The sequence below is a fragment of the Scyliorhinus torazame genome, chromosome 5 (genome assembly GCF_047496885.1).
Source record: "Scyliorhinus torazame isolate Kashiwa2021f chromosome 5, sScyTor2.1, whole genome shotgun sequence".
Taxonomy (NCBI): domain Eukaryota; kingdom Metazoa; phylum Chordata; class Chondrichthyes; order Carcharhiniformes; family Scyliorhinidae; genus Scyliorhinus; species Scyliorhinus torazame.
The window spans coordinates 164,864,647-164,879,931 of NC_092711.1; the positions used below are offsets into that span (position 1 = coordinate 164,864,647).

The window sequence follows — 15,285 nt, forward strand, 5'->3', positions numbered from 1 at the left end:
GGGGTAGACAATGTTACAGAGATAGAGAGGGTCGTCGGGGCTAAAATAATTTTTACACAGAGAGGGAAACCTATATGGATAGCAGGATACTGGGGACAGAGGGAGGGCTGTGGGGGATGTAGGGTTGTGCATGAAGGTCCCTCCTTCTCAATGTTGCCCCTCACTTGAGGTATGGTAATCCTCAGGTTAAATCACCACAAGTTAGCTCTCCCCCTCAAAGGGGAAAGCAGCCTATGGTCATCTGCAACTATTGCGACTTACTTACTTTACTGTAGGGGAGGGAACTATAATAGAGATAGGGAAGGTTGTTGGGGCTGTATGATGTATGAAAGTTCAGGTGGGGTGTAACATCAATAGGAGGTTTCAAAGATAGGAAGCGTTGTAGAGATGGGAGGAAGCTACAGAGATAGGAAGCGTTGTAGGGATGGGAGGAAGCTACAGAGATAGGAAGCGTTGTAGGGATGGGAGGAAGCTACAGAGATAGAGAGAGTTGTAGGGGCTGGAGGATGTGACAGAGACAGGGAGAATTGTACAGTTGAGAGAAGGTAACAGGCATGGGGTGGTATTAAGAGTCTCAACACAGTAACTGGGATGGAGAGAGTTTTATGGCTATTGGGATTATCAGACAAGGGAGCAATTGAGGGGATACAGCAATAGTGAGTATTTTTAGAGGCTGGGGAAGATTACAGCACTGTGTGCATTGTGGGGGCATCGAGGATTTAACAGAAAAAAAAGAGGTTGGAGGGGGTTAAAGTGGTTTCAGGGATAAGGGAGGGTTGCAGGGGCTTTAGGGTTGCAGCATCTGGAGGAGATTGCTGTAATTTGATGTGCTGTCTAAGAGTTGAGCTAACGGGTGTTATGGAGGGTGGAGGGGATGTAGGAACGGAAAAATATTACAACGATAAACAGGGTTATACCTCTTAATGAGGTTGGAGAAATAGGGATAGTTTTGGGATTGGAGGAGGTCACAGAGATAGGAAGGGTTGTAGGAGCTGGAGGATATAGGATGTAGCCTCTGAATGACAAACTCAGATCAGAAGGGGCGAAGGTTTAGTGGATCGTAAAGAGAACTGGAGGGTTCTAGTGGGAGGAAAATGTGAGATTGATGGGGATCGTTGCAGAGATTGGAATTGGTAACAGAGATAGGGCGAGTTAGATGGTCTGGATGTACCGAGAGAGATAGGGCGCGGGGTTCTGCGGTTCCCCAGCCGCGTGGTTCTCGGCGGCGCGCCATTCGCCGGCGGCGGGATTCTTTTTGTTTAAATATTTTATTGGAGGCATTTTCAAATATATACTTAACAAAGAAGAAAAACACAAAATAACCATGGCAACAGCGAACAGCCACAACATCCTTACACCCCACCCCCCAGAAATCTCCCCCCCCCCACCTCAACTTGGTGCCACCCTGGGGCCTTCCACACCCCCCCCCCGTTTATTTTAAAGAAACATTTTATTGAGGTATTTCTTTGGCATTGTAACAGCAACAAAATAACAATGTACATAACAAGGAAAATATTAACCTAGTGCAAATACCACCTCCCTCTCCCACAGGTTCAACAATTACTTACCCCCCTAATCTACGCGAGCCTAACCCCCTCCCCCCCCCCCCTTCTGCTGACGATTAATTCTCCGCGAAGTCGACGAATGGTTGCCACCTCCGGGTGAACCCTAACAGAGACTCTCATGGCAAACTTAATTTTCTCCAGGCAGAGGAAGCCAGCCATGTCCAAAAGCCAGGTCTCCGATTTCGGGGGCTTTGAGTCCCTCCATGCCAGTAATATCCGCCTCCGGGCTACCAGGGAAGCAAAGGCCAGAACATCCGCCTCTTTCTCCTCCTGGATTCCCGGATCCGGCGACAACCCGAAAATCGCCATCTCTGGACTCATTGCCACCCTCGTATTTAATACCTTGGCCATGACGTCGGCAAACCCCTGCCAAAATCCCCATAGCCTTGGACATGCCCAGAACATGTGGACATGGTTCACTGGCCCCCCCGCGCATTTCGCACACCTGTCCTCCACCCCAAAGAATCTGCTCATCCGAGCCACTGTCATGTGGGCCGGTGAACAGCCTTAAATTGGATCCGGCAAGCCGGGCACATGTTGCGGTCGTGTTGACCCGACTCAACGCGTCTGCCCAAAGGCCCTCCTCTAACTCACCCCCCAGCTCCTCCTCCCACTTTTGCTTCGGCTCCTCAGTCTGCGTCTCCTCCGATCCCATAAGCTCTTTATATATGTCCGAGGCGCTTCCCTCTCCTATCCATCCTCTAGAAACCACCCTATCCTGAATCCCCCTCAGCGGCAGGAGTGGGAAGGTTGGTACCTGCTTCCGCAAAAAGTCCCGCACCTGCAGATATCGAAATTCATTTCCCCCCGCCAATGCAAACTTCTCCTCCAGCGCCCTCATACTCGGAAAACTCCCCTCTATAAACAGGTCGCCCATCCTCTCGATCCCCGCTCTCCGCCAAATTCGGAACCCCCCCGTCCATCCTCCCCGGGGCAAAGCAGTGATTATCGCAGATTGGGGACCATACCGATGCCCCCTCTGCTTCCACATGTCTCCTCCACTCTCCCCAGACTCTCAGGCCGCCACCACCACTGGACTGGTGGAGTACCGCGCTGGCGGGAATGGCAGAGGCACTGTTACCAACGCCCCCAGACTTGTGCCCTTGCAAGAAGCTGCCTCCATGCGCACCCACGCCGGCTTCCCCCCCACCAGTCACCTCCTCACCATGGCTATGTTAGCCGCCCAATAATAACTGCTGAAATTCAGCAGCGCCAGCTCACGATCCCCCTGACTCCACTCAAGCATTGCCCTCTTCACCCGCGAGGACCTGCCCACCCCCCCCCCCCCCCCCACACACACACACAGCCCACAATAACTTGATTGACCCGCTGAAAAAAGGACTGCGGGATGAAGATGGGGAGGCATTGAAAAATGAATAGGAATCTTGGGAGGACCGTCATTTTTACCGTTTAATCTCTGCCCGCCAGAGACACCGGGAGCGCATCCCATTTCCGGATCCCTTCCTTCATCTGATCCTCCAGCCGGGCCAAATTCTATTTAGTCGCAAATCCATCGCCACTCGGATACCTAGGTACCTGAAACTGTCCCCTACCTATCTGAATGGCAGATCCCGCAGTCGTCTCTCCTGATCTCTCGCCTGGACCACAAACATCTTGCTCTTCCCCATATTGAGCTTATACCCCGAAACCATCCTGGATGACCTGCATCAACTGCTCCGATGGTTGCAGCGCCGCCACCCCAGGCGTCCGGTCCTCGGCCATGCTGTCTCCTGCTGCAGCTTCAACACAGCTCTTGGCTAACTTTTTATTTCTGAATTTTCGTGCACTTCTGGTTCTTTGCTCCATACACGAATACGTGGAAACGGTGCCCAGTTGATTCAGCCTTTTAATTTACCGTTTAAAACCAGAGAAAAGTCCAGGGGAAAAGTCCAACCAGAGCGGGAGCCACCAAATGTGCAACTTACTCCTTCATAGCCGCCACCGGAAGTCTCCCTACATAGCCGCCACCGGAAGTCCAGAGTTGGTGAATTGGCCACTCTACATTGCTCCTTAATTGGAAAGAATGAATTGGGTACTCTAAATTTAAAAAAAAAACACTCCTGTCTCTGCCTGGAATGGACCCACATTGGTCTTTGCTAATCTTTTCCTTTTCACATTCCTATAGGAGCTTTTCCAGTCGTTTTTTATGTTTATCGCTCTCAAATTCTATTTTCTCTTTATCAGTTTCTTGATCCTCTTTTGCTGAATTCTCAAACAAGTTCTCAATCCTCAGGCTTATGACTATTTTGGCCACTTTATGAGTCTCCTCCATTGATCTAATGGAATCTTTAACATTTCTTGTTAGCCACGGTTGCATCACTTTTCCTGTTGGATTTTTGCTCCTTAAAGGAATCTATGTTTGTTGTATTTGTGTGAAATAAGAGTCGCCAAAGTCCCAGAGGACCAGAGTCTGCTTTGCCCTCTGAGAGAGAGAGAGCTGACTGGTGGTGATTGAATCTGACGGTCACCACACCTCAGGCAAGGGGCAATGTTGAAAAGGTGGGGCCTTCATGGATAACCTCAGCCGGTACGGGAGTTGAACCCCTGATGTTGGAGTCGTTTGCATCACAAACCAGCCATCCAGCCAACTGAGTTAATTCTCCCTGGTGTGAACTCGTTGGTGTTTCCGCAGGTTGGATAACGTGGTGATGGCCTTCTCACACGGAGAGCAGGTGAACGGCCTCTCCCCAGTGTGAACTCGCTGGTGTGTCTGCAGGCTGGATAACTCAGAGAATTTATTTCCACACTGAGAGCAGGTGAACAGCCTCTCCCCAGTGTGAATTCGCTGATGTCTCCACAGGTGAGAGAAACCGTGGATATGTGGGGACTGCAGGTGGGATAACTGAGTGACTCCCTTCCCACACTGAGGGCAGGTGAACGGCCTCTCCCCAGTGTGAACTCGCTGGTGTATCTGCAGGTTGGATGAGGAAATGAATCCCTTCCCACACTGAGAGCAGGTGAACGGCCTCTCCCCGGTGTGAACTCACTGGTGTGTCTGCAGGTCAGAATACTGAGTGAATCCCTTCTCACACTGAGAGCAGGTGAAGGGCCTCGCCCCAGTGTGACTGCGTCGATGAATCTCCAGCGCAGATGGGACTCTGAATCCCTTCCCACAGTCCCCACATTTCCATCGTTTCTCCATATTTTGGGTCTCCTCGTGTCTCTCCAGGGCGGACAATCAGTTGACGCCTTGTTCACACACAGAACACGTGTACGGTCTCTCCCCGCTGTGAATGGTGTGATGATTTTTTTCAGGCTGTGTAACTGGTTAAAGCTCTTTCCACAGTCAGTGCTCTGGAACACTCTCAGTCGGGTGTGTGTGTCTTGGTGCTTTTCCAGTCGTACTGATGTTCAAAATCTTCTCAAGCTGACAGACGAGGCAAACATTTCTCCTTCTAGATTCAAAGTCCGATGACGTTCAGGCCCTGATGAATCGAGTGACCCAGTCTGATGAGACGTTTAGTTTGAGATATCTGTCTGCAATTCCTCCTTTTCTAATATCTTGTAAAAACAATTTACAAAAGACATCAGTGTCAGTACAGCAAAAATTAAGAACAGACGGGGACTTCGGTTGCGACATGTCGGGAGCGGCCGCATATGAGGCAGCTCTCATCCGGGGACTTTGTTTTCAATCTTTCTCAGGCCTCTCCCCAGTGTGAACTCACTGGTGTGTCTGCAGGCTGGATAACTCAGAGAATTTATTTCCACACTGAGAGCTGGTGAACAGCCTCTCCCCAGTGTGAACTTGCTGATGTCTCCGCAGATGAGATAACTGAGTGAATCACTTCCCACACTGAACAGTTGAATGGCTTATGCCCAGTGTGAACTCGCTGGTGTGTCTGTCGATGGGATAACTGAGTGAATCCCTTCCCACCCTGAGCAGTTGAACAGCCTCTCCCCAGTGTGAACTCGCTGGTGTGTCTGTAGGCGGGATAACACAGTGAATCCCTTCCGACACTGAGCACAGGTGAACGGCCTCTCCCCTGTGTGACTGCGTTGATGAATCTCAAGTTGAGATGGTGCATTGAATCCCTTCCCACAGTCCCCACATATCCATGGTTTCGCCATGTTTTGTGTCTCCCCAGGTCAGAAAGTTAGTTGGAAGTCTCGTTCACACGTGTCACTCCCCGCTGTGAATGGCGCAATGTTGATTCATTCAGTGGGGGGGGGGGGGGGGGGGGCTTCCCTTCTAGATTCAAAGCCTGATGATAGTCAGATCCCAGGGAATCTGGTGACTCTGTCTGATCGAGACGTTACGTTTGAGATTTCTGTCTGTAATTCCTCCTCTTCTCATATCCTGTAAAAGGAGTTTACAAAAGACATCACTGTCAGCACAGGATAGAAATTCAGAACAGACAATTCTAGTTCCTGGAGAACATTCTTTCCTCTCTCATTCCCCAATACCGAGTCTCTGACGCCTCTTTCTCCCTGTCTTCAGGGAGCGGACTTGGAGGGGCAGAGTCTCGGTGCAGTCAGTATAAAGACCTTTCCTCGGGGATTCACGGCCTAGTTTCCAGGGAGTGGACTGAGAGGTCCGGATTTTCGGAGCTGAATGAAAAAACCTTTCCTTGGGGATTCACGGCCTACTCGCCAGGGTGTGATTTTGGAGCCGGAATTTTGAGACGTTACCTCGGGGATCTGCGGCCCAGTCTCCAGGTAACGGAATCGGAGCTGGAGGACTAAGAGCCGCCTGGTCCTCCAGCCAATCAGAGTGAATGAGGGGCGGGACTGGAGGACTGAGAGCTGCCTGGTCCTCCAGTCAATCAGAGTGAATGAGGGGCGGGACTGGAGGACTGAGTGCCGCCTGGTCCTCCAGTCAATCAGAGTGAATGAGGGGCGGGACTGGAGGACTGAGTGCCGCCTGGTCCTCCAGTCAATCAGAGTGAATGAGGGGCGGGACTGGAGGACTGAGTGCCGCCTGGTCCTCCAGCACGCAGAGTGAATGAAGGGCGGATCTGGAGAACTCAGAGAGCCGCCTGGTCCTCCAGCCAATCAAGAGAATAAGGGGCGGGGCTGGAGGACGGAGACGGTCGCTCGGTCCTCCAGCCAATCAAGAAAGAATGAGGGGCGGGGCTGGAGGACGGAGACAGCCGCTCGGTCTTTCAGCCAGTCAGAGTGAATGAGGGGCGGGGTCTAACATTATTGTTTTCCCCTCCCCATCAATTAATTTGGGCATTAACTTGAGCCTGGACCTGGGAAAGAATTTCCTGAACCAGAATCAGGGAGCTGACAACTATTCATCAGGATTTTGCGGCTCCACAGAGTATTTCCAAATCCTCCCACCCACTTCGCTCGGGCTCTCCAAAACGAACAGGCCCATTAATCCGAATGCGCATGCTCCAAACACCGTCAATGCCGCATGCGTCAACCAGTAATGCGCATGTGCAGAGAAGAGCCCACCCACTGACTTCCCGCTGAAATGCTGACCAATGGAAAGAGTGGGCCACCGGAAGGACTTTGGCCCTCCTGCCATTCTGAGCACGGGCTTTGTGTGAATGAATATTGAGCTTTACCCAGACTGATACTTCCTCTTGTCTCCAACATCTGTGAGTAAAACACTTTATTTTCTCCCCCTTTCCATTTATTTTCTCATTCTGATTTCAATTGGTCACTTGCAGCAACTGAAGGGAAAGGAAGTGAATCCAGGGAGGGTGCAGACTCTGCAAAGCTTGGCCCAGGTCTCTCTCTCCCTCTCTTAAAAACATTGACATCCTTTGCTCCCTCAGCTTGACACATTTATTTGTCTGGTTAAAAAGATGGTACCTTTTATGATTCGCCGGACCCGAGAACACCAAGCTCACCTGTCTGCCACCCCCGAGAACAAAACCACACAACCCTAGTCCTAGTCAGATGTGCCCTGTGCACCACCTTGAACTGAGTCGAGCTCCACCTAACACACGAGGAGGTTGTGTTGACCCTGTACAGTCTCACTCCACACTTCATCGAAAGAGCTGCCCTGTGCCCTGCAACCCTTTACCGTTTCGTCCATTTTTGCCAATATCAATCGAATAGGAGCTGGGGGCTCCTCGATTGATATATGGAGATCCTCGGTGATAGTCGGCTGTTGCTAAGATGCCCATGAGCATCTCAACTGAAGAAAATATAACTTTCGCTTCGGCAGGGGGTGCCGCCATTTTGTTTCCAATGAGCCTGGAAAAGAATCTGAAACAGATTTGCTCGCTGGCTTCTTCAAACCTGGTTCTTGGACATTGCCACAGTATGGGAGCTTTATCCCATTGACGAATTTGAAATATCCCCAAACCCCCTCAAATACAGAGTGAAAAAGATGGAAAACAAAGTCCCCGGATGAGAGCTGCCTCATATGCGGCCGCTCCCGACATGTCGCAACCAAAGTCCCCGTCCGTTCTTAATTTCTGTTCTGTACTGACACTGATGTCTGTTGTAAATTGTTTTTACAGGATATTAGAAAAGGAGGAATTACAGACAGATATCTCAAACTAAACGTCTCGATCAGACTGAGTCACTTGATTCATCAGGGCCTGAACATCATCGGACTTTGAATCTAGAAGGAGAAATGTTTGCCTCGTCTGTCAACTTGAGAAGATTTTAAACATCAGTATGACTGGAAAAGCACCAAGACACACACACCCGAGTGAGAGTATTCCAGAGCACTGACTGTGGAAAGAGCTTTAACCAGATACACAGCCTGAAAAAACATCACACCATTCACAGTGTGGAGAGACCGTACACGTGTTCTGTGTGTGAACAAGGCGTCAACTGATTGTCTGGAGAGACACGAGGAGACCCAAAATATGGAGAAACGATGGAAATGTGGGGACTGTGGGAAGGGATTCAGAGTCCCATCTGCGCTGGAGATTCATCGACGCATTCACACTGGGGAGAGGCCATTCACCTGCTCTCAGTGTGAGAAGGGATTCACTCAGTATTCTGACCTGCAGACACACCAGCGAGTTCACACCGGGGAGAAGCCGTTCACCTGCGCTCAGTGTGATAAAGGATTCAGTCAGTTATCCAGTCTGCGGACACACCAGCGAGTTCACACTGGAGAGAGGCCATTCACCTGCTCTCAGTGTGGGGAGGGATTCATTCAGTTGATCAGCCTGCAGATACACGAGCGAGTTCATACCGGCGAGTGGCCGTTCACCTGCTCTCAGTGTGGGAAGGGATTCATTTCCTCATCCAACCTGCAGATACACCAGCGAGTTCACACTGGGGAGAGGCCGTTTACCTGCTCTCAGTGTGGGAAGGGATTCATTTCCTCATCCAACCTGCAAATACACCAGCGAGTTCACACTGGGGAGCGGTCGTTTACCTGCTCTCCGTGTGGGAAGGGATTCACTCAGTTATCCCACCTGCAGATTCACCAGCGAGTTCACACTGGGGAGAAGCCGTTCGCCTGCTCTCAGTGTGGGAAGGCATTCACTCAGTTGATCAGTCTGCAGATACACCAGCGAGTTCACACTGGGGAGAGATCATTCACCTGCTCTCAGTGTGGGAAGGGATTCACTCGGTTAGACAACCTGCAGACACACCAACGAGTTCACACTGGGGAGAGGCCGTTCACCTGCTCCCAGTGTGGGAAGAGATTCACTCGGTTATCCCACCTGCAGACACACCAGCGCGTTCACACTGGGGAGAAGCCATTCACCTGCTCTCAGTGTGGGAAGACATTCACTCATATGTCCAGCCTGCAGACACACCAGCAAGTTCACACTGGGGAGAGACCATTCACCTGTTCTCAGTGTGGGAATAGATTCACTTTGTTATCCAACCTGCGGGCACACCGTCGCGTTCACACTGGGGAGAAGCCATTCACCTGCTCTCAGTGTGGGAAGGGATTCACTCGGTTATCCAACATACAGAGACACCAGCGAGTTCACACTGGGGAGAAGCCATTCACCTGCTCTCCATGTGGGAAGGGATTCACTCAGTTATCCCATCTGCAGGCACATCAGCGAGTTCACACTGGGGAGAGTTTGTTCACCTGCTCTGAATGTGGGAAGGGATTCAGTGATTCATCGCAGCTGCTGAGACACAAACAAGGTCACAAGTGATTACAGGGGTTGGATTCTACTGTTATTGTTTCTGCTCTCAATTACATCCAGGACTACATTTTGTTCATTCTGACAGTTGGTCAATGGGGATGGTTGGAGAGTTTCCTCTGCTGGACTGGCCGGTCTCACGACTTTGACTCCAGTGGGCTGTTGCTCTTCGAGCCTTGTTGCGAATACCTGGTTTCGCATTTCACAAGGATCACAGATTGAAAGTTGGTTTGGAAATTGGAGCTGTTTCCTTCCCATTTCTGTTTGGATCCCCCTAAAGCATGCCACCTTGCCATGGAGATGGGCCATGGAGATTACATGGTTCTTTTGTTTAATTTATCTCTGTGTTTCTCGCAGAAGACAATGATCAAGGTATGGGGGCAGGTTGTCTGACATGGACTGAGAAACAACATTAAATGGTGTGATGGGAGACAGGCAATAACTAATATTTCAGGGGATTAGTTAGCTCAGTTGGCTGGATGGCTGGTTTGTGATACTGAGCGACACCAACAGCGTGGGTTCTACTCCGTACCGGCTGAGGTCATCCATGAAGGCCCTGCCTCCTCAACATTGCCCCTCGTCTGAGGTGTGGTGACCCTCAGATTAAATCACCACCAGTCAGCTCTCTCTCACAAAGGGGGATGCTCTTACGGAATTCTGACAATGGTACCAGCCAGTAACAGGGTTAAGATAAGGGAGTTATGTATACTCAAGACCCAAGGACGGTCGATGAGGTGGTCTGGAAGGCATCATGAGTTCATGAGTAACCCCTTAGCTGTCCATGAGCTGATCACGCAGTTCCCTGCTGCCCAGTAACCACTTTCATTGGATCTACCAGTCAATGTGTGCAATCTATAATCATTGTGATTGGATCGTGTCCGGCTGAGTTGGGCTGACTAACTATTTGAAATTGTATAAATGGTGATGATTCCCTTTGTTCAATGGAGAGGTATCTGCCTTTGCCCAGAGGCTTACTCCCCGCCGGTGTTACAACAATAAACTGTTTGATGTTTGAAGCAGACCTGAATGTCGAGGGATTCTTTTGGATTCATTCATGCTAACAAAAGCATAACCTACTTTTGTATTCAATTCCCCCACAATAAACAATAACATTCTATTAGCTTTCCTAATTACTTGCTGTACCTGTATACTCACCTTTTGTGATTCATGCTCTTAGACACCCAGAACCCTCTGAATCTCAAAGCTCTGCAATCTCTCACCATTTAGATAAAAAGCTTTTTTATTCTTTCTGCCAACATGGAAAATTTCACATTTTCCCACGTTGTTCTCCATTTCCCAGATCTTCTCCCACTCACGTAACTTATCTATATCCCTTCGTAATCTCCTTGTGTCCCCTTCACAATTTACTTACCTACCTACCTTTGCAAGATTGGAGCAGGACTTGGCCATTCAGCCCGTCGAGCCTGCTCCACCATTCAATACGATCGTGGCCGATCAACCACTTCAATGCCTTTCCCCCCACACTATCCCCATATCCCTTTGTGTTATTGGTATTTAGATATCTGTCAGTCTCTACTTTAAACACACTCAGTGACTGAGCTCCCACAGCCCTCTGGGATAGAGAATTCCAAAGATTCACAACCCTCGGAGTAAAGAAATGTCTCCTCCAAGACCCGTCCTAAGTGGCTTCCCCCTTATTTTGAAATTGTGTCCCCTGGTTCCAGACTCTCCAACCAGGGGAAACACCTCACCTGTACCCACCCTGTCTATTCCTTTATGGATTTTGTAGGTTTCATTGAGGTCACTTCTCATTATTTGAAACTCTGGAGAACACAGGTCAGATTTCCCCAATCTCTCCTCAAAGAGCAGTCCTGCCATCCCCGGGACAAGTCTGGTGAACCTTTGTTGCCCTTTCCCTCTGGCGACAAGGGCAGTAAAACTGCACACAGTCCTCCAGCTGCGGTCTGACCAAGGTTCTATACAACAGGTACGTTCTGGACAGTCTCATGACTTTGCATTTATTTTATCCTGGATTGTATGGGGGAGCCAGTGGCCTAGTGGTATTGCCGCTGGACTAGTAATCCAGAGACCCAGGAATTATTCTGGGGTTCGAATCCCACCAGGACAGATGGTGAAATTTGAATTCAATAAAAATTTGGAATTAAAAGTCTAATGATGACCATGAAATCATTGTTGATTGTTGTAAAAACCCATCTTTTTACTAATGTCCTTTAGTGAAGGAAATCTGCCATCCTTACACGGTCTGGCCCACATGTGACTCCAGAGACACACAGATGTGGTTGACTCTTAACTGTAATGACCTAGCAAGCCACTCAGTTCAAGGGCAATTATGAATGGGTAACAAATGCTGACCCAGCCAGTGATGCCTCCATCCCAAGAAAAAAGTTTTATCAAGTGGATCTAAAATAAATACATTTGTCTCTGTTCCATTGATTCTACAGCACAGGGCCAGGCCAGTCAGCTCAATTGGTCTCTGTCAGTATTTATGCTCCACGTGAGCCTCCACCCACCCCTCTTCATCTCCCCCCAGCAGCATATCCTTCTCTTCCTTTCTCCCTTGTCAAGATACAGCTGTTCATGCAGCATTCATGCTGTTCACCTCAACCACTCACTGTGGTAGCGAGTTTCACATTCTCACAACTCGCTGGATGAAGAGGTTTCACTTGAAATCCCTATTGGATTATTGAACCCCTGAAAATGGATTGAAAATGCACGCAGCATTTGACAGAGATTGGATGAATTGTCAGCGCAGATGGGGCAGCACGGTGGTGCAGTGGTTAGCAGTGCTGCCTCACGGCGCCGGGGACCCAGGTTTGATCCTGGCTCTGGGTCACTGTCATGTGGAGTTTGCACATTCTCCCCATGTTTGCGTGGGTTTCACCCTCACAACCCAAAGATGTGCAGGGTAGGTGGATTGGCCACGCTAAATTGCCCCTTAATTGGAAAAAATGAATTGGGTACTCTAAATTATAAAAAAAGAATTGTCAGCACGGATAGAGATAAATGTGTGTCCTGATAGACATTACAGAGATTTGTTTGAAAGGTGACCAAGGCTGGAATCTAAATGTTGAAGGGTATTTGACATATTGGAATGCATGAAGCTCGGAAAAGATGATGGGATTGCTCCTGTTCATTAAGGACTACATTAGTTCAGTACTGAGAGATCAACTTCGCCTGACAGTTCAGGGTGTGGAATCAGCTTTGCTCGAGATAAGAAATAATAAGTTACAAGGTCTCATGTGAGTAGTTAATGGGCCTCCTAACAGTAGTTACATTGTAGGTAGAGTGTACAGGAAGTATTAAATAAGGCTTGTAATTAATGTACCACAATAATCATGGGTGACTTTAATCGAATATAGATTGGGAGAGTCAGATAGGCAGAGATAGCCTGGAACATCGGTTAATAAAGATTTTTGGGGAGAATTTCTTGGAGCAGTTCCTTCTGGAGCCAACCAGTGAGCAGTCTATCCGAGACCTCCATGTGCAGTGAGACAGGCTTAATAAATAAATACGTGGTGATGGAGCATCTATGTAACAGTGATCATAATAATGCACATTTTCCCCGTATCTGCGTGGGTTTCGTCCGGGTGCTCCGGTTTCCTCCCACAAGTCCTGAAAGACGTGCTGTTAGGTAATTTGGACATTCTGAATTCTCCCTCTGTGTACCTGAATAGGCGGTGGAATATGGCGACTAGGGGCTTTTCACAGTAACTTCATTGCAGTGTTAATGCAAGCCTACTTGTGACAATAAAGATTATTATGTAAATCAATGTTTATTCATTTTAATAGTTCGGTTTTAGTTATGTTCAGTTATCACCGAATCAAAGTGTATGAATCAAGTCACTCAATACGGTATCTCACTCTGAGTCTCTGTATTCAGGTGCACTCGTCCTTGACAAGTGACTTGTGCCATATTGTCTTCGGCCAAAGTAGGTTTAATTTTATGGTTTTACCACAAGACTAATGATGAATGAGAATCTCTGTTATTGCAGGATTTGACTAAACAGCTGGCTTGTAATGCAGAACAAGACCAGCAGCGCGGGTTCAATTCCCGTACCGGCTCCCCGAACAGGCGCCGGAATGTGGCGACTCGGGGCTTTTCACAGTAACTTCATTGAAGCCTACTTGTGACAATAAGTGATTATTACTACTACGTGTCGATGCTAGAGAAATGCTGTCTTAAATTGTATTTGCTTTTTAACTTATTGCAAAAGAGTCACTTTCCTTCAAATTGTACAACAGATTTTCTGCATTATTGTGGTTTTATCAGTTCCTGTAATGGTGTTGTAGTTATGTCGTTTCTGTGACTTTTATTTCTTGTGAACATGTAATTTATGAACAGAAAATGATATTTTGTAACGTGTATCTTGCTGCTCGAACTGTAGCACACCGATCACCGTTACAAATTTATTTTGTGTTCAGTAGGAATTGCTGTATTAGTTTAAGTTTGTGTATCTTGTGCACTTTCAGTTATTTGTATTTAAGTAACTTGCTTCAGTCATTGGCAATCACTAAGTTACACATGACACCTGAAGATGTATCATCTCAGCACAGTGGCACAATGGCTATCACAACCTCTTCACAGCACCAGGGACCTGGGTTCAATTCTGGCCTTGCGTCACTGTCTGTGTGGAGTTTGCACGTTGTCCCTGTATCTGTGTGGGTTTCTTCTGGGTGCTCCAGTTTCCTCCAACAGTCCAAAGATGTGCAGGTTAGGTGGGGTTATGGGGATAGGGTGGGGGAGTGGGCCTAGATAAGGTGCTCTTTCAGAGGGCCGGTGCAGACTTGAGGGGCTGAATGGCCTCTTTCTGCACTCTAGAGATTCAGTGGTGCTATGGTATCAGTTAGGACGATGAGCCTGACAAATGTTAATCATGAGGAAGTGACACCACAATGAGAAAGTAACATCACACATCAGCAAGGTGACCGATATCCTTCAGAGACCAATCAGACATTGATCGTATCCCATTTAACCAATCAGGGACTGATCATGGGCTGCTTGGGCCAATCAGAACCACAGGATATTACCAGCCATGCGTAGAGGTAGGTACTAGAAAGGGTTAATGAGCTACAATTCTCTGGAGCTCAGTGCCCAACACAACATGAAGTAAGAGGATAGACTTCAGTCAACAGAACAAGAGACAGCTCCACAGTCACCTGGAAGCTGCGAGCTGGTGATCCAGAGTGAACGGACTGATCCACTGCTTTTGTTAATTATTGTGATTTTGTACTTATTACAATTAACTTAATAAATTCTGTGACAATATTCTTGTACCTGGAATGGTCTGTAACTAGTCAGGAACTGCAGGTAACTTTCACAACACAGTCTGACGTGTAATTTGAGTGTTACAATTGAGATTGGAGCCAAACCCAGATCTTACAATAGGATCGAATTTCACATTCCGTTTGGGTATCCTGCACTAACAGTGATGGCTTTTGTAAAGTCCTTTTACAGGATATTAGAAGGGGAGGAGTTACAGACAGAAATTTCACACCAAACATCACATCAAGATGTGACAGAGTCACTCGATTCATGGCAGCTGAATATCATCGACCTTTGAATTTAGAATGAGAAATGTTTGTCTGTTCTTCTGCTGAAATAGATCCTTCAACATCACTCAGTGTACAGACACTGAGCCAGGCTCATCCAAATGAGGCATCACTAAAGAAATCCATTTTATATTTTGCAGCTCACCCAAAGATGGAAATTTCAA

General features: G+C 48.2%; 1 protein-coding gene across 1 annotated transcript in view; it reads left to right on the forward strand.

Moving 5' to 3' along the window:
• LOC140420429 (uncharacterized) overlaps window positions 1-15,285 on the forward strand; it is a 131,573-nt gene that overhangs the window by 72,874 nt on the left and 43,414 nt on the right. The window contains 1 exon segment of the mRNA XM_072504434.1: window positions 8,599-9,590. Within this exon segment, the coding sequence (XP_072360535.1) occupies window positions 8,599-9,590 (992 nt within the window).